Raw genomic sequence first — 19,382 nt, forward strand, 5'->3', positions numbered from 1 at the left:
TTTGGGAATTCTGAGTTACTCAAGCAGGTAAATGCCCTGAGTGCTTGCATGGTGAATACTGCCCAGAGGCTGCGTCTGGGACAGCTTTTTCCTGGGATCATTCCCATTGCCAGCAGCTCCCCACAGACATGGAGAGTGGTTTACCCTTCTAGCTGTTTTCCTTTACAAGAGTTTTCTCAGTAGGTGACTCCCATAGAGAGAAGTGCTCAGCAGGAATTTGGGAACTTGGTTTCCTAAGAAATAAGGCTTGTAAGTTCAGCCGAATACAGAAACCAGGTGAGTGATAGGAATTTGGGTGCAATTTTCCTCACTCCAAGGCAATGGGACAGAGCAGAGGGACCTCAGTGGTGCTGCCACCGCAGGACTCCAGGGTGTGCTCGACCTTTAGCAAAGCACCAGAGAACGCACCACGCTGAAAAAATCCACCAAGCGGAGACCACAAGGAGAGGGAAACATCCTGTTTGCCCCTGGAGCCCATCACGTGAGGGAAGCTTCAAAAAAAGCCTCTCTCTTTTCAGGCATCACCCCGTGCAGAAGGTCCCCCTGTGCCCCCCTGCCCGGCGGGAGCGACACCCCCAGCCCTGTCAGCGGCCACTGGTGCCGCTTGTGAAAATTTGCTTTATCACGCGTAAAAACACGATGTGATATTTGGGCCCTCTTAACACAATGTACCGATAACAGGAACTGGGAACGGGGCAGGGGGGGGAATGTTCCTTTAATCTCATCAGCTGGCCCAAACGCTGTTTGCTGCATCCAGGGAGCTATTTCCAAACCAGTGCATTTTAAAACCAGCCGGGGAGGCAGGGGCCAGTCTTTGACCTCTTATTGAAGAAATGAGGATAAGCATCAGCTTGGCACCTGCTTTCTGAGCATGTGAGAGGTAAATTTTGCCTTTTCCCATCAGCGTTGCCTTGTTTCCTTCCTCAGCTCCCCAACAAGGAGCAGCACAGGCTGCAGCTGGAGGGGCTCCCCCGGCACTCTGCGTGCTCTGGATGATCCCTCGATCATCCCACACTCGATCCCTAGGGCCAGTGCAGGTTTTGAGTCTTTTCCTTGACACTTTTACCCTGTGTGTCCCTTCCTGGGGCGCAGAGGATGGATTTTCTAATGCTGCCAAGTGTTCTCTTTGCATGTATCCACCTTTGTGATCCCGCTAAAAAAAACAGTGCTGATGTTAAGTGCTGACCTCCATGGAAATGCCAATCCAGAAGGAGTCAGGACACCAGCCAAGCACCCCATGGACAGTTGTTCCCACCACAACAGCTACCGGCAGAGCCCACGAGTCAAAGGCCAAATGTCCACTGGAAACTGGAGTGTTGTCACCGGGGTGTTCCCAGTGGGGGAGTGGGAACATCCTGCTCCCTCACTATGTTCCTCCTCTCCAGTGTGAAGAAGGCTGTGTAACCTGAAATGGGGATAAATCACATTCACAGTTTGCAGAAGACCTGGGATACAGGTTTAGAAACTCATGAGCTCCATGAGGTTGGATCTTTCCCCTAGCTGGCAGTGGAAGGGCATTGGCTGAGGGTCAAGGATAGCACAAGAAGTTATGGAAAAGCAACAGCAGATTAAATTGCTGTCATCCACTCTGACCCGCTTCTGCTCAGTCAAATATAAAGCCTCACTGATAATGGCAAGCAGGATGGCTTTCAAAAATAAAAATGTAGCAGAGTCTTCCTTTCATTTTGTAAGGCTGTTAAGAAATTGCGTGCAGGAACATCAGCCGGGACAAAGCACCCCAGCATCCCATCACAACGTGGAGATGGAGCTTTAGTGTGGTTGCATCTACAGTGGGTTTTTAGGACACTTGTGTAGGGCTGAAGCAGTTAGAGTGCTTTTTGCTTGACCTGCCCCATGTCTTGGCTCCCCATCCTCTTCTGGCTTCAACACCAGCAAGCCAGGAGCCTATTGCCCGTGGAGGTGAGTCCACACCAGTGCAAGCCTCGCATTGCCCTGGCCAGTCAAGGCAAAGGAGTTCACAGCAGAGTGCCCAGCACTCACCATCCATGCCAAGCTAACCAGATCTTCTGTGCCTGGGAAAGCCAACCCATCAAGGTCACAGATTTTTACTCTCTGAAACTCAACACAAAAGTAATGAAGCGTTTGAAAACATTTGCAGAGCACATATGAAGCACAACCAAAGACCTGGGAGTCCTGAATCCCAATCCACACTACAAATATTGGTGATAACAACTAGGTCACTGGGCCTGCCAGATAACCCTTCCTTTTATTAACTTTAGGCAGGGGTTTTAGGCCAGACGACATTGGTGCCAGCGGTGAAGACACTGGTTTCTTCCTGGAAAAGAATGATGCAAGAACAAGAGAATGATGCAAAAGCGGGATGGTTATTGATGGAGGAAGAGCTGAGACCAGATACAGAGGTGTAATTCGTTTATTTCCCAGAGTTGGAAATTGCTGTTGTTTCCCAGTGCTATGGTTTCCCAGTTTCCCTGCTGTTACCCAGTCCCTGGAAGGCTGCCGTGTGCGTGTAGCAGGGTCCGTCTCAGCCAACAGCTCTGGCTTAGAAGTTACTCCTTTCTCTTGCAGTAAGTGCAGGGGTTAATGCAACTCTGGGGAGCTCACTGAGGCCCTTGTCTAAATTGTTTGCCTGTCCTGGAGCTCATTAGTGTTGCCCTGAGCAGTGTCATGGAGGAACGTGTGTGGCAGCCCCCGTCAGGAAGGACACATGCCCCACGAAGCACAGCCTGCTCCCTCTGCCATTAGCTCGCTGCTCAGGGCACGTTGCTTATCTCTAATGCACTAATTAGGGTGGACAGAGGAAGCACAAGACGTGCAATCAATATTATTGGGCCAGCTTTGCAGCTGGTGTAAGTTGTCGATTGGCAGAGGAGTGCAAGAGAACGAGAAATGATGTGAGCTAGAGAAATCCCAAAGGAAAAGGAGGGATTTCAGCAAGGAAAGCGACTGTGGTTGGGTTTATCCCTGCTTTCCCTGCAGGAATGACTTCAGAATTGTTAGAAAGTAAGTGAAAATCGTAAGTGAAATTGTGGAGAGCAGGTTGTATTCGCATGGCGTCACACTATTTCGTGTCTGTCTAAGCAGCAGCCAACTGCTGCAAGCCAAAAGCAAATCACTTCCACTGTTTCAGCCCATCAGTCCCCAAACTGTGTGGGTCTCAGTTTCCTGGGATCCTCGCTCTCATTTTAACTCATGGGGGAATTGAGGTTCATAGTGCGGATCTGCGCAGTAAGCAGTAAGCAGGGAAGGGTTATGCCAGCTACCAGTACTTGGAGAAATGGTAAAAGGGCTCCTTTTTTCTCCCATATGACATTTGCTGTGCTCACAGTTCAGTGGTTTGTGTTTCAGGTTGTGGGCTTCTCTGTGGCAGTATCTTGGGACAGGCATCTAAAATCTGGCAATGATAAAAGCAAAGAGAGCACGTTCAGTACTGTAGGATAAGGTGTTTTGCTTTCCCACTCTCCCAAAGCCAGCGGTGACAGCTCAGGAAATGGATTCCACCAAATCTCACAACAACTGATCTGAAATGCTCTAATCTCGGGAGAGATAAGGAGTTGCTACAGCAAAGCCAACATAAACCTGAGAGCTATGGAAGGTTGGACTGTTGTTTAGCCGTTGTTGCTAGTTAGCTACTGTACTTGATTTCAGAGGCCACCCTGTATTTAAACCTTCTCACTTAACTCGACACATATCTTTTCAACACCATCTGAAGCTCACATCCTGGAAAGCCTCAGCCACACGGAGCTGAAGGACATTGTTTGGGGAGCTCTAGAGCTGCAGCGAGCATCCCCTCATCCTAAAGTCGCTGCAGATAACGACGGGCAGCAGCTTCTGCAAAACACAGCGATGCTAATATTGAATTAATGGTACTGCAGCTGCCCATCTGAAATAAAACACAGCACCTTGGCTTTGTTGGCTGCATCTTGGGCCATCACAGAAAATGTAGTATTTGGAGCTAAGAAAAAAAACCCACCCTCTTTTCAGGAAGCATGGCTCTATGTCACGGAAATCCATTCCTCTCATATCATTTCCTTTATTGCAGCCCATGCTGATTGCTTTTATCCCTCATATTTCCTCTGTTTACATAACAAATGCAATCAAAGGGCCCGCTAAGCCCTTGAAATGCTGAGCAGGGGCTTGATCAATCTGTGCTGTGAAGAGAATCGCAGTGGGCACCACTCCAACAGCGTGAAACAAGTCACCAAACGTCCTGTTGTCCAAGGAAGCTCATCTGCCCTGAGCTGGATATATCACAGGATATGTGTTAGCAATACACTGCTGTATTTTCTGGCATTATCTGCTCTAAAAAGTAACTCAGTTTGCTGGAATAACGCAGGGATATCCTAAGTTTTGCCAGCAATGCTGTGTGGGGAGATGGGGTTGGAAGCAGAAATTTTCCCAGCTAATTGCTAGCTCAGATCCGGATTGACATCTGAAGAGACTGGAGAGGCAGTAAATTGGCATTTACTATCGTGCAGATGCGCTCAGAACAAAAATGTGCTCAGTTGCTGCAGGGGATGTTACCAAGGGAGAACTGGACCCCCTTCCACCATTCGTCTTCCTGACAAGGGTATCAAAAGGTGGACTTTTCCTTCCACTTTTGTCTGGGAAAAGAAGCAGTAACTCTAACGGCTGCTCCTTCCACCGCTTCCACCAGCCAGCGTCTCCCCAGCCAGAGGCTCCTCCGGGAGAGGGGCAGACACACTCCCAGCCTCCAGCCCCGATCCCCTGGGAACCGGGCAAGAGACAACGAGAACGTGGATGGAGAGTGAGAGAGTGGGGATGAAGAGCAGGGCAGGGAGGAGGGGAGGGGAGAAGGAGAGCAGAGGAGGGGGGAAGCAGAGCAGGGCAGGGAGAAGGAGGGATGGAGAGCAGGGCAGGGAGAAGGGAGAAGAAGAGCAGGGCAGGAAGGAAGTGGGGGGAGAAGGAGAGCAGGGCAGGGAGAAGGGAGAAGAAGAGTAGGGCAGGGAGAGGGCAGAAGGAGAGGAGGGAAGGAGAGGAGGGAGAAGGAGAGCAGGGCAGGGAGAAGGGAGAAGAAGAGTAGGGCAGGGAGAGGGCAGAAGGAGAGGAGGGAAGGAGAGGAGGGAGAAGGAGAGCAGGGCAGGGAGAAGGGAGAAGGAGAGTGGGGCAGGGAGAGGGCAGAAGGAGAGCAGGGAAGGAGAGGAGGGAGAAAGAGAGCAGGGCAGGGAGAAGGGGAGAGAGAGGGAGAGGGGCAGGGAGGAGGGGAAGGAGAGCAGGGCAGGGAGAAGGGGGTAAGGAGGGAGAGGGGCAGGGAGAAGGGGGTAAGGAGAGTGGGGCAGGGAGGAGAGGAAAGAGAGCAGGGCAGGAAAGGAGAGGAGGGGAGAAGGAGAGCAGGACAAGATGCCCTTGCAGCCAGATTTGTTCCCAAAATGTGCCCAAGGTTCTGGGATCATTTGGATGCCTGTGCCTGTAGTGGGCTGTGCAAATGAGATGGTAACTCTGATACATTTCCCTTTGGAAATTACTGCCTTTATGGCTTATAGAAAAGAGAGTTTGGGTTTGATTTTTTTAATGGATGTCTCTATTTCAGTGGACTTGTAGTGCAAAACTGAACTTTTTTTTTATACTGAGAAGATGCTTTTAAAGAAGTTCATTTGCACAGCAGTTGGTCTGACAGGCTCTTTTCATGGGGAAATGTCCAGGGGTGCCAGGCCACAAACCCAGGTCCTCTTTGGGTTACAGCTGAGCCAACTGCACCTGTGGCCAGGTCTGTCCAGCTAAACTGGCTTAATTACAGCTTGTCAGAAATTTGCCTCATTTTCTCTGGAGGACATTCAGGACAGACACATTTGGGGCGGCTTTCGTATGTTCTCATTTATGTATCTAAACTCTAGAAATTCAAGTGCATATGTGGTGTTGTCCCTTTGTTGTCCTTCTAGTTGCAGGTAAGAGAAAGGGGAACTGCCCCACGCTGGTGTCCGTATCTGAGACCCCCTGGGTGGTTTCTATCCCATGTCAAGGCTTGGCCTCAAATGGGTCCCTTTTCACACCCAGGGAAACCCCACCATTATCCCATGGGGGTCAACACAGGGAAAAAAAAACATATTATTTCTCCCTTAGACTTCAAAGCAGGAATTCAGAGTAAGACACGGGTCACGTCTTGTAGCTGGTTTCTGCTTTCTGTGACACTCTTCACTCCCGACGTTGCCTGTGCTAGAAATACAGCTGTGGCCAAAATGCCTAGTCCCAGCTCCAATATTCAACAATAATACACTCCATATAATAAACCTCTTCTTCCAAGAGGTCCTGATAAGAATTTCCATTTTTAGTCAAGGGCAAATGAACCATTCAGCCTTTATTTGTTGCTGTTTCAATTGAAGAAGGAGCAGAAGCTAATTTTTAAACTTTTCCTGTAAATAGTGCATTAATGAAGACAGATGGGTCAGCAGTATAAACAAAAACTCTATCTCAAGCTAGTTTTGTTCTGGCTTTGTTTCCCAATATAGTAAGCAAACCCCCACTACCCCAGTTCCCATCCTATTAACTGTGTTTGCACTCCAAATGTTGCACCGGGTTATAAGGAAGTTTAAATTAACACTGGGCTGTAGTTTTTCAAATGCTTGAAGCAGATGTTCAAGTGCCAGGAAATTTTCTTCTCTCTGTTTTCTTTTTTTTTTTTTTTTTTTTTTTTTCCCCCCTGAAAATATCACAGATTTTGCTGGGGTTTGGCCCAGTGTGTTTCACAGAAAATACTTACCAGAACCTCTCGCATTGTGCTGTAGGTGGGTCAGGCACTGAACTGCCCACAGCTGTTAAAAACCACGGGATCCTTGGATATCTCCAGGCTGCGGGAGGTCCTAAGAAGGGCAGAGCAGCAGCTGGAGCCTGGGAAAGAGGCTGGGCAGAGGTTCTGGCTGCTGCTTTGGGAGATGATTTTTCCTTAGTGACTTCAGTTCTGGGGGGGCTGATCCTCATGCTTTTAGCTCCTGAGTTGCTGCTCCCCCAGCAAGGTCCTCTGCCTTTGGAAAGAGATATGTGTCCACAATATTCAGGAATACTTTCTTTTTTTTTTCTTTTTTTTTTCCCAAAGACTGACATTTGGGCACCTCCAAATGGGAGCAGCATGAGCCAGCACCAGGCGCTGCTCGGGAGAGGGGGGTGCCAGAACAATGTGGGGCTCTGCTCCCTTCTCCCCAGGCCACCCCAAAACGTCCAGTTTGCCCAGAGCAAGGGGGCTCACAGGGCTGGGGCAGCAGGGACAGAAAAAGCCATGCTGAGCTGTCAGGCTTTAATGCTCAAAAACCTGGGATTCTGTATCTTCAATCAGCTACTCAGGGTGAGCCTGGACTCCAGGGATCACACCCAAGAAAGGGATAATGCAGGAAAGCTTTAGGGGGAAATCTATTTAAGGAATTTTAGTCCATGTGCTGAGAGCTAAGAGATAGGGATCATTTAAGGGAACCTCAAACTTCCAAGTGCTTTGTGAGATCTGGCATTGGTGCTGAGTGTCTGCACAGGAGACACAGCTGTCACGATTTCTTCAAAGGCCAAGAAATGAGGAAGATGTCTCGAGTCCATACTCTTCTGGAGGTATCGTGTGTGTTGATTTAAGAGCAGCAATCCAAGACCAAAGCTCTTCCCTCAGCTCCCTCGCTGATATGTTATCCAGGCTCTTCCTCTCTTTGTATCGCTTGTTTCTGTCCCCACCCCTTTGCCTGTCCCCTCTATTGAGGCTGCAATCACTGCCCAGCATTCCACACAGCGCCCAGAAAAAAAGGGGCTTTGCATCTGCTCACACTTGCTTATACGGATTCAGTTACACAGAGAGGAAAGAAAAATCCAACTGATATTGATGATTTCAGTGAGACAGCGTTGCTGTCTCCTTTAGCTGCATGCAGTGATTTAGGGATGGATGGATGGATGGATGGATGGGTGGATGGGTGGATGGATGGGAAAGACAGACACTTCCACATTGAAGCCATATTTTTTCAAACCTTCCTAAAATTGGTTTGAGCTTTTACGATTTAAGTCAAGCATCTGCTCGCACGTTGATATGAAACAGATCAGAAATGAAAGGAAAATCAATGCACACTACTATTTAATGTGAAAAATAAATTATTTTAGAAACAGAAGAACTCACAGCACTAATGCGGATGGATGGAAGGAAGGAATAAGGAAGGAAAGAGAAAAGAAGCAAAGAAAATGCAAGCATGCAGTGGAATACTTTTTCAGGGACTTGTTGCTGACGTTACCAGCACTTACAGCTTGGTGCCCCTGGCTGTTGTCATGCACTCACCATTTATTTGTGAGTGTCTTATCCATATAGACAGGTGCATTTGAAGCTGTGCACTTCTGAATTTTCAGAAACAACCTTAATTTGCTACGTACGGAAAGCACTTTATAAAATAACTACCCCCATTTTTCTGGTGTTATTTTGCCTGATCTCTGCCGTTGAACTGCATGAGCACCCAGCAAATCTTTGCATAATTATATTCAAAGGTAAGATAGAAGTAAGGTAAGGTTTTGCTCATGAAGCAGGCATGCGATCCTAAGAGACACGTATCAATAAATGAAATATTATTCTCAGTAGTTCTAACCTCAGGTTGGGAACCACACAGGTGCAGCTGAAGGATTCAAAAGATGCTCAGTTTCCTCCCAAAATAGCACAGTAGGATACATTTCATCCTTTCTGGTTTTTCACCGCAAATTCTGGCTGAAATGCTCTTGAATCAGCAGTACAGTAAATTAGTGCATTTACTAACAATAAAAGCCTGGCTGGCCTCTAATTCTAATCACTGATATTTTGACTGAGCTGGTCAAAATCCCCACGTGCAGGTTTCCTTATGGCTCCAATGACATGCCCACCCGCGTGTGCGCTGTGCCGTGACACGCTGCACACCCTCTGCTCTATTACAACACAGCTCTGGCAATAAAAGGGTGTGAAGGCAGTCCCTCTGCTTTGCTACGTGGTCACTTGAAAATTTATAGTGATTATGGGTGATTGCAGTGGGCTACTTCTTATTTTTAAGGCACAGGCTGCCCTACAGGCTGTTGAGAAGTGCTGGTTCTGTTCAGTGAAGGACCGTGGTGTGAGAAGCACGCTGGTGTGAGCACGGCCACGGGAACAGTCGCAGAAAAGAGATGATAAAGGCAAATGTCGGATTATCTCCCTAATGCTGGATTATCACTCCTAACAAGGTGAATGGCTTGTCTTGGCAAATGGCTTCATAAGAATCGTGGATGGTTTTGAAAGGATCTGTGCGGTCACACTTCAACCGTTGGCTGCTGCAGCTCGTGTCAGCAGAGAGAGATATCACACCTCCGACGGATTCTTTTAGCGTGCCGTTCGCCACCGCCCGCCATCGCAGCGTGGCCGGGGGGAAAGGTCTGTGAGACCGGAGGCAGGGAGAAAGCAACGCAGCCTCACGGCACAGCCCACTGTCTGGAAACACACAGCACGAGTGGAGACGGCATAATTCTGCAATAAACCACGCAGCTGGCCACTCACAGCAGTGATAGCCCTGCAAGAGTAGTTATAGGCTGGGCAAGACTATATGTGCTCCAGAATGCTATTTAAATCACTGCAGGGAGTGCACAGTTGTGTAAGAAAGGGAGAGAAGTGTGGTATAGGGTATTTACAAATATCAAGGGGGGAAAAACAACCAGCAAACCCAATCTCTGCGGCAGCGCAACTCAACAGAGAGATTCCATGTAAAATAGGATCAGTACAAGGCTTTATCCAAGTGGGATTACAACACAAGCACAAAAATAAAACATTCTGTATTCTACATTATATTACAAAGGCAGGCAGTCAATAAATAGGTCAATAAATTATGGGAAGCACAGAAGAGTATGTGTGAAAATAGGTGAAACTGGTTTTAGTTGGTGCATGATAAAAGTCTTTTGTGTTCTTTCCCATGAAGTGTTGGAGTGATTCTTTCAAAGACCCTTATCACTTCCAGGGAAGATAACTTTCCCTTAAAAGTGTAAAACAGATGCAGGGACAGTACGGTAGGCTCTGGTACAGGCTAAAAGAGTCAACGTCACTTACACTTTCCCAAGAATCTGACAAATTTGCAGCTTAGTATAAATAAAGTGACGGGTCTATTGTTTCTCAGCTCCGACACCTTCTTATCATCCTGATTTGTTGCAGAAGAGTGGTGGAAACATGGCATGTGACTCCATCATATATAGTTTAAGTGGGGGGGGCAATATCTTTATGAATTGACAACTTCAGCACATGCATAAAGGAAAGATCCTCTCTATCTTGCTGGCACAAAGGGGCTTCCTTTCTGCCTAGCTCTATGCAGACTAAACACAATGCTACCACTTGGCCACCTGAACTGGATTAGCCGTGTCGTGCACAACCTACTGGACTGGGTACGGGGACTAGTTTTCAGCTGGGATGAAGTGGTACGATTTCAAAAATTCATGAAATTCACCGCACTTATTTCTGCCACCTAAAGCTCTGGCCCTTGAGAGACAACGCACGGCCAAGGCAGCAAGGCCAGTGCTGCTCCCCACGGGGGGCTTCTGCAATAAACACACAGAGGGGGAATCTCTGTCATTGCAGGTCAGAGCGTGGCACGAGCTGGGCATCGCTCCCAGGCCCATCACTTTGCTGAGAAACAGGGGGAAGGGAACGGATCCCTTCCTCTCCCAGTGCTGGGTCATCCCTGCCAGTTACCGCTGAGCCAGGGAAAGATTAAAGAAAGGATTAAGGAAAAGGGAAAAAGTCTAACACCTTGTTGTGCCTTAGTGATTTAGGAGCTTGAGAGTTATCAGGACTTAAGATCTACAGAGTTAAGTTTTTTAAAAAAATATCTGAGCATGTAAAGATCTTTATAAAGATTTTACACAAAACTAAACAATCTGGGTGTGTATTGCCCATAGTTCACCTATCTTTAGTAGCCCTGGAAATCCCTACAGATGCCAATCAACATTTATAAATTACAAAAATATGCTTTTATTTCTGTGAATTTGAATGTGCCCCCTTGGCACGAAGAGCCCTCCCAAAAAATCCAGTGATCTGCTCTATGCCCTGATCAGAAGAGAGACTCGGTCATAATTTGGACATCAAAGAACAGCAAGAAGCAAGCAATGGAACAAAATATACATTCCCTACAGTCGTACGACTTGCCCATTCCCCGTAACAGGAAACATACAATTTTCTGTACATGCCTCTTTAAATAACCTTATTAAATAGGAAATCCGAAATGTACAAATTTACAGACTGAATCATTAAATACCTCCCCTGTGCAATCCCCTGTGCATGCATTCCCTGCTACTATCTGCAGCCGCACTCTGATACCACCATGCCTTCGTATTTGAACTTGTAGGTGACCACCCCTGCATCTAAGTAGAGAATAGAGATGGGATCGAGTTTGGTGGGCACACAGCAGGCCTTGGAGGCTTTCTGGGGATTCTTCAGGTGAACCAAAGTCTGGACAATGGCATGTTTCGTTGGTGTGACATGCTCTGTTAAAGGGTAGGCGCACACTCCGTGGCACTCATAAGCTTCGTATCCTGCCGGGGCGATGATCCAGGAATCCCAGCCAATCTCCTTGAAATCTATGTAGAGCGGAGTCTTTTTGCAGTAGTTGCCTTTTGCATTCCTCCGGATTCGGGCAGTAGAGTCGTAAATTATGTTGGAGCGCATCTGGAGTAGCGCCTCCTCACCAGGCTGGCCGTGGAAATTGCCAACCTCCAGGTTCTCCAAGTCCAGGAGCTGCTCATGGTCTATCATTTCGTTCAGCTCTTGCTTCTCCTCTTTCTTGTCATTGCTTTGGTCATCAGAGAACACAATCAACAGGGGCACATGCTTAGCCTCAGAGTTGATGTCGATGTCGAGTTTCCCCTCTCCGTTCTGCTCCTCCCCTTCCCTACTCTCTATATGAACTTCCAGCCGGTGTGTGGTCAGCCCTGCCCTTCGCCAACGCCTGATGGCCTCAGTGACCTCAAAGCTCTCCCACTCGCTGCTCGTGCCGTAGATCTGCCTGGATGCCAGTGCCACTGTCTTTCTCTCTTCTCCTACCCCCATATGGTCATCTTCCAGCACTTCAACAATGGTGACCTTCCGGTCAAGCCCATCATAGAGCATTTGGTCCCGCTCCACCAAGGTGTAGAGCCTCAGCTCTGCCATGATGATTTCTTCATGGTGAGGGATGGAAACATTGAACAGAAGAGGATATTTCCGAATTCCGGTAACACCAATAGGGTGGGAAGCCAAGTCTGGAAATGATAAAGATCAAATATTTTACAAGGGTCAATACATCCAGCAACACATGCACCAAACTTCATCTGACATGTTTTGCATTGCTTGGTTTCAGCTGAACAGCTCCAGTAGAGTGCTTTTCATCATTTCCCAAAACTGTACTTCTAAAAAAGGCCAAATTTATTTCAGATGTCTAAGGACAGCAAGATCCCAGACATGATAAGGAGCATAAATCCGGATTCATAGATTGTCCTTCTATCCCCATGCCTTCCAGGGACTTCCTTGCCCTGGAAGGATTACATATTAAAAATGTGTTGCATAATACCGAAACAAAAACAATTCTAGGTCGCAGCACAGTAACTCTTTAAGAAATGAGGGGAAACATTCATCAGTGCAGGAGAGGAAGGGAAGAAGGATGCATATACAAGAAGCCTGCATATACAAGACCACAGGCTGTGTCTGTGTCTGCTGAGCATTTCTGTGCCAGCAAGTGTTCCCTTCTGCTGAAACATCCCTCAGAAACTGAAAGGGCCAAGCACTAAGAGAGGAAAAGTAGCATCAGAAGATGTAAAGGCTCCTGGTTAGGAAGAGCAGGCAGTGAACATCCAGCGTGAACATCAGGCAACAGAAATCCTGCCACAGACTCAATGGGCTTCAAGTGAGCAGTCAAACAGCTGTACTCAGCCAGGCACTTTTGGCAGCTTTAGTTAATAAAACATATAAGAAGTACATAATATCTGCTTGTCAGTCAGGCTGTCTGTCCTATCTGCATTGTTTGTTTATACACAGGCAATATGCATTTCTTCACACAATGCAGGATTCTTAGCGCATGATTGTGTATTTGTTGCTGAATGACTGTGCTGTCTACTTGGAACTCAGAAGGCAGAATAGGACATAGGGACTATGGGTAACATTTCTGCAAAGGCAAACTACTTGTGACCTATTACTATCTTCATCTCTGACTTCTCCAATTTTGATATGTTTGTAGAAAAAATGACACTGATAAAGTTGCAAGTATTGGCCATGCTCCATCAGTGCACTTAAGCAAGCAGTTAACTTAAGCACATGACTTGTCCTACTTAATTTCAGTTTTGAGGCACCTGCCCTTTTAGTTTGTTTTTCCATTTTGCACTTTCATCTGTTCATAAATTAAAAAAAAAAAAAAAAAAAAAAAAAAAAAAGGTGGTTGGGCTTGTATTTCCCTACCTGTCAATTGATAAAGGTGGGAGCTGAATCTGCTCTGCACGGTGCCAGGGCCGTGAGCTGGACGACAAAAAAAAAAAAAAAAAAAAAAAAAAAAAAAGGTGGTTGGGCTTGTATTTCCCTACCTGTCAATTGATAAAGGTGGGAGCTGAATCTGCTCTGCACGGTGCCAGGGCCGTGAGCTGGACGACAACACTATTCACACTCAGATTCACACTTAGCTGTAACCTCCATAAAGGAAGGAATCTCTGGGATTTCCTAGAGCTCGACTCGCTAAAGCAAGTCTGCAGTGATTACACATAACGACAGGAGGGAGAAATGCCACCTGGCCATATGGAAGATGTAATTCAGCAGGAGGCAGGGGAAGGTGGGTGAGCACTAGCAAGGCATGAGAAGTTTTCATTTCCAAGTCAGGATCTGACTTTGCTCTTTAGCTGGAAAGTCCACAGGTTACCAGTACAGCCCCAGGTGGGCCAGGGAGATCTCCAGTCCATAGGAAGAGAAAAATTTCCCTTAAGACCTTTATTCAAGTTCTAAGAACTGATTACAGTCCCATTTACAATGGGGATGTTACAGTTCATGGGTTAAAACAAAGACCTAATTCCAGCCATGCAGCTCATTATATTTCTATAATGTTCGTACAACAAATTTAATAAAGAATTTAATGGATAATAATGAAACTACCATTACTGCCAATTTCCAGTCAGCAGGTGAACAAAAAAATGTACCTGGTATGATCTGTTTCCACTATCTTGGTCCTTGCATGTAATTAATTTCTCTACCAAAAGAGCTCTTTAGCATGAAACGGATGGTTCTTCATTATACAGACTTTCAAGATACATAACAAACACTAATCGCATAATCCCTCTAACTGCATGTGTTTATGAAGCTTGTCTTAACATCAGCAATCTCACTCCTCATCTTGCTGGCTTGGATTGGAAGAGGTGAGGGAAATATTGGAATCCCACAAGGTTAAGCTGAGTTTACCCAAGAACTTGGGCCGTGAGGAAACGGCATCGAGCGCCCTGGCTCCAGAGCTTGGGAGGGCCAGAGCCACGTTGGGCTGCACCATTGGAAATGCTGCAAACCTGAACAAATTTTGGGTTTGCCAAAGGAATGACTTCAGATTTATGTCACTAAACCACACTGTATTTGAATTTGGGGTTTGCCAATGGAATGACTTCAGATTTATGTCACTAAACCACACTGTATTTTATTCGTTAGCACATTGTACTAATTTTTATCCCATTTATTTTTCCAAATAGTGCAAAGTGGGAAAAACCAACTTGTGTTCCTGCATGTCCTCCTTTGTGCTGATGAGCAGTGACAGGCACGGCTGGTCAGACGAGTGACTCTTCACCAGCGGGTGCAACTGCTTTGCCACCAACCCTTCAAGACATCTCTCCAGAGTGGAGAAAAGGATATGTAAAGAAGATTTAAACCCCAGTGGAGTGCCTCTTCAAACCAGAAAAGTGTTGCTGGTTAAAGGGTGCCCAGGCCTGGCAGATGGACAGGGCAAAACAGAGCTTTTGGGTTCTCTCCTCACATCCCACTGCGCTGCACAACTGAAAGGACTTGCTCGTAGCCTCTCCTTGAAGTTCATCACTTTGTAATTGCAAATGTTAGAAAAAAGCAGTAACAACTTCTATACTTCGTTAACTAGACTAACAAAGGATGAGGGAAGCCCCAAGGCAGTTTGAATAGTTGCCTGTACCCCTGAGTAGTTAAAAAGACTGAAAGCATTTGTATTTGCCAGGTGGAGGAATCGGTATTGGGCAATGATTAGTTGAAAAACGTTTTTAACATAAAACCTGTATTGCCACAGATAGGTATTGAATGTTAGCACTGGAACATTATCTTCTCCTTGTTGAACTGAGAGGAAATGCAGAAGCAGAAACATACAGGGAAATGACCTATGGCCACAATTTGGCTTCTTCAGCTCTTTTTTTTTTTTTTAATATGAAATATTCTAGTCCTCCAAAGTAGAACCTAAAGATTATCCAAAATTCTGTTTCACTATATATTTGCTGGACGGTGCTCAGATGCCAAAGGAAGAAAATATTACAAATCCCATGAGGATCAATAATGAGAGGATATAATCAGAAAGCCGTGTTTGGTTAAGCTCATAATAGGAAAATACTGCACCTTTGAACAGCCTGTAAAAACATTCCTTGCAACAATTTTAAATATTACTTAAGGTATCCATTTGAAAAATCAACCAGGTAATTGCAAATGATGTGTGTCATTACAGGATAATAGAAAGGATGCACCCAAATTATAGTCGGTGCCATTCTAACACCTTCTTCCCCCCAAACTTTGCAGACTCAAAAGCAGAGGACAAGGGATGTCTCTCATGGTGCCATTCTAACATTAAAGAAACACCTTCTTCCCCCCAGACCTTGCAATCTCAAAAGCAGAGGACAAGGGATGTCTCTCACGAGCAGTGGGATGTGGGGAACACCGGGACACACACTGTCGGCTGCCTATTTCCCACACCATCCTTACCGAAAGGCCTTTTTTTCCCCTGCTGCGGTTCACACTCCATGCTGTGCAAATACGGTTCATACTGACTATAAAGAGTCTCATTTCTATTTACTTCTCCTACAGATGCACATATCTTACCTTCGTTTTTGAAGCTCCTAATAATATTTGCGGATGGCATAGATGTCCTGTCAGTGGCAAACCTGTTGTACAGCTCTAGCATGTACTCTGGTGGATCCACCTTGGCCGTCTCGTGCAGAGGAATGTCAGAGAGGTTCAATGTCTTCAAAAACTCGTTTTTCATATTCTGCAGCAGCGTGTTGAAATCAACGCCATCCTGCTCAGAGAGAATCTCGTCGAAAAGAGGCACATCTTCCTCCAAGGAAGAGTGCTCCAAGCTCAGGATGGGACTGCCGGTGGCAAGGTGAAGCGAGAGACAGAGGACAGCCCACAGCTGGACGACTACGGAATCCATGACTTCGCTCTAACCCCAACCGCACTCAACAAGCTCTAGCTCTCCTGTGGGCTAAGTGGCGGTTTTATCCGCTGGGTTGTACGCGGCTTGTGTCACACAGAGATGACAAGTTTGGAAGCTCTTGTCTTGAAACTTGTGATCCGTCCTGTCTGTCTCCCCCTTCCCCCTCCCCAAAACCAGGTCTCGGTAATTGGATATGGCTCGCTCTCTTCTATGGTCGCCCTCCCTCTCTTATCTCGCGCAGTGTAAGCTGTTCACCAGATTTCTTGCTATCTTGCAATCCCCCTTCCCTTAATGAGCGTTTTGTAAACATTCTGCTAGGACACTTGGAGATAGGACAAGTTTCTCCTCAGAGAGGAACTGCTCTTTCTCTCTGCCTCCTGGTAGCTGACTTCCTTTGCCGTGCATGAACAACTCTCATCCACACAGCTTTCAAGCCAACATGTAAGTTCTACAGATCCTCTATCCAAACGTATCAGTTTCACACCAAGGGCAAAGAATAGCTCCCTTAAGGTCACAACTCCACCTTTTTCAGAACCATCTTAAAGCAAAGTCTTTACATTACTCTTCTGAAGGATCTTCTTTGGGAAAAGGTCCATTCTTCAGCACTCGTGCAGCACAAGGCATGGGAGAGGAACTCTGGACACTCCAGAGCCGCAGCCACAAGGCCCTGAGCGCTGATGAGCGAGGAGAATTTCTCCCATTGCAACTCTAAAGCTGTGCTTTGCAAGGGCTCTGCTGGAGGGAGCACTTTGAAGAGAGATCAAATGAGAGCCAGAGAGCAGGGCTTGTAAAGCTGGGCCTTGGGTATTTTTTTGGTGCAGGCACCATACACCTGCATTGGCACCACACAGTTTGTGATAAAGCACTTCCCCCCCACCCCCCCGTGCTTATTTTCACTATAAACCACTCTTTCCTCACCTAAACATTAACACTAGTTGAATGCCAGGGGTCAGTGCTGCGTGCTGTATAAATGCTCAGAAACAGAGAGAGGACTTTCTTTGTTTGGTTGGTTTTGTTTGGGGTTTTTTTGATGTTGATGTTGTTTGGTTTGTGTTTTGTTTTGTTTTTTTTTAAGGTTGGACTCGATGATCTCAGAGGTCCCTTCCAACCATGGCAATTCTGTGATTTTGTGACTAGAATATTTGCAAATGATTCAGAAAATCTTTCCTTCCTTCTTCATGTTGTGTATGTGACTGGGCAGGTTACAGCTATTCTTGATAGCACAGTCACAGCACTGCCGAGAGGCTGGCTAAAAATGATTGAAAACACACAAAGGCCAACAGACTACTCCGACTTCACCTTCTCATCCATTCAAATAGCTCAGAGGCAAATGTGGGGAATATGGGAGTGATTTTGACAAAAAAGTTGTACTAAAATTATTTAGTGGCCTTTTTTGCTTTGTTGCGCAAATTTCAACAAAATGCGAGCATCGTGCATACAAAACTTGGTCCAGTTCTTAGATAATATTGTCCACTTGAATCTCCTTGTTCTTCACAGACTTTTTGGAAGTGCCCTGGTGTTGGGAAGAGCCAGAGCTCAGCTGTGCCCATGTTGTTCAGCGCCCAAGAGAAGGAGCCATTTCTTGCGTCTGCTGCAGATTGTCACCTTGCAAGCACTAAGAACTAAAGACTCTGCTTTTTTATTATGGGTAAGCACATCCATTGATGTGTTACCCCATCTCTGCAACTTTCTTCCTTCTTCAGTAGCCCGAATCTATCGCTGGCACAAGCGGCCACAACTCCACCTGACTTTGTGAGAACGGTACTCAAATCAGGCCTGTTTTAAACCCATCCTCTATTTTTTTCATAAATACCAATATCTTTGTGAAAATAATGTGCATTATTGATGTCACAGAGCCAGACTTCAGCATGGCCTTTTAAACTTGTTTATTCAACTTTTCTTCTTCTAAACATGGGGAACTTAACAATAAAAGCTAAATACATTATCAAGGTCCCTGTTATTGCCACACTGCATTAGAATTAGGTATTTGAGCTTAGGAAGATTAATTTAGATCTCATTTTGGAGACCTGTGCAAGTTTAACTATAAGTCCTCTGCAGCCTTCTCGAAGGCTCATCTCTGAGTATTGTGGCTTTCCAGAGCTAAGCACAGAAAAATTGGAGAAAATTTGGAGCAGAGTTCAGGTCACTTCTTCTTCACTTAGCTGTAAAAGAAAAGCACAATCTTCTTTTTCTTGGTGATTCACCACCTGACTGTGCTGAACTAAGGCATAGGAAGTGAGATAAATATTAAAAACCATGAGAATAGATTTAGCCTTATCTCTTTGATGCAGCACGACACTGGCTACTGACTGCAAAGGAAAACCTTCAGGATGGCTGGTGGCCACCGGTCATTTGTCATGAGAGAAATAATACCTATAGAAGTGGTTTTCTTTTTTTTATGCTTAAATATTAATTTCAGAAATGCACTGATTTGTTAAAATGCAGATTCATTAGACGAAAGAGAGAAACATTGAAGAGGAACCGCTTGCTGGAAGGCAGCAGGTGCCGAACCTTCTCAGCACTTCACTGGCCTCGTCCCCAGTCCTTGGCTGTGTCTGGTTTTCCTTCTCAGACACACGAACTCCAGCCTGACTGCACAGCACATGCCTTGCTGAGCTCATAAGCACCAGGATCTACTGTATTATGTGGCTCCTCTTTGAAAGTCTGCAGTTTTCTCTGAGATTTAGAGCTGAAGGTTTTGAATTAAACAGCTCTGAGGTTTTCAGCCGAATCTCCTCTCTGGCTGTTGTGGGGACTGCACCTGGCCCTCAATCTCACCTTGGCTGAAATTCTTCTGTTACTTTCTTAATCCAGATGAACAATTCTAGACCCAGAGAGGATTTTCTATGTTGACTCTGCTTTTCTACGAATTAAAACTTAAATCTGCTGGGCAGCTCTGGTTCGCTGGGTGCCAAAACTGAGCAGAGTTCCTTTCCCTGCTCTGGCAGCGAGATGAACAGCGCTGGGGCTGTTTCGGAGCAGAGGCTGCCCCACTGACCTCTCCAAGCCCTGCTAAATCCAGACATATTTTCTATCCATCTCTAATTTCACACCCTGCAGATATAA

At 46.2% G+C, this 19,382-nt stretch overlaps 1 protein-coding gene across 1 annotated transcript; it reads right to left on the reverse strand.

Moving 5' to 3' along the window:
- Positions 1 to 8,860: 8,860 nt before the first annotated feature.
- Positions 8,861 to 16,429, reverse strand: BMP10 (bone morphogenetic protein 10). The gene is made up of 2 exons (XM_014945467.1): positions 15,980 to 16,429; positions 8,861 to 12,171 (listed from the first exon to the last, which is right to left on the reverse strand). The coding sequence occupies exons 1-2, from the start codon at positions 16,311 to 16,313 to the stop codon at positions 11,228 to 11,230; spliced, it is 1,278 nt and encodes a 425-aa protein (XP_014800953.1). The 5' UTR covers positions 16,314 to 16,429; the 3' UTR covers positions 8,861 to 11,227.
- Between the last annotated feature and the right edge of the window lie 2,953 nt (positions 16,430 to 19,382).

The sequence above is a fragment of the Calidris pugnax genome, unplaced genomic scaffold (assembly GCF_001431845.1).
Source record: "Calidris pugnax isolate Ruff unplaced genomic scaffold, ASM143184v1 scaffold120, whole genome shotgun sequence".
NCBI classification, from domain to species: domain Eukaryota; kingdom Metazoa; phylum Chordata; class Aves; order Charadriiformes; family Scolopacidae; genus Calidris; species Calidris pugnax.

Coding starts and splice junctions, on each gene's coding strand:
- BMP10 (XM_014945467.1), bottom strand. CDS start 16,313: ATGGATTCCGTAGTCGTCCAGCTGTGGGCTGTCCTCTGTCTCTCGCTT. Junction 12,172..15,979: donor TAGGAGCTTCAAAAACGAAG/GTAAGATATGTG, acceptor TATCATTTCCAG/ACTTGGCTTCCCACCCTATT.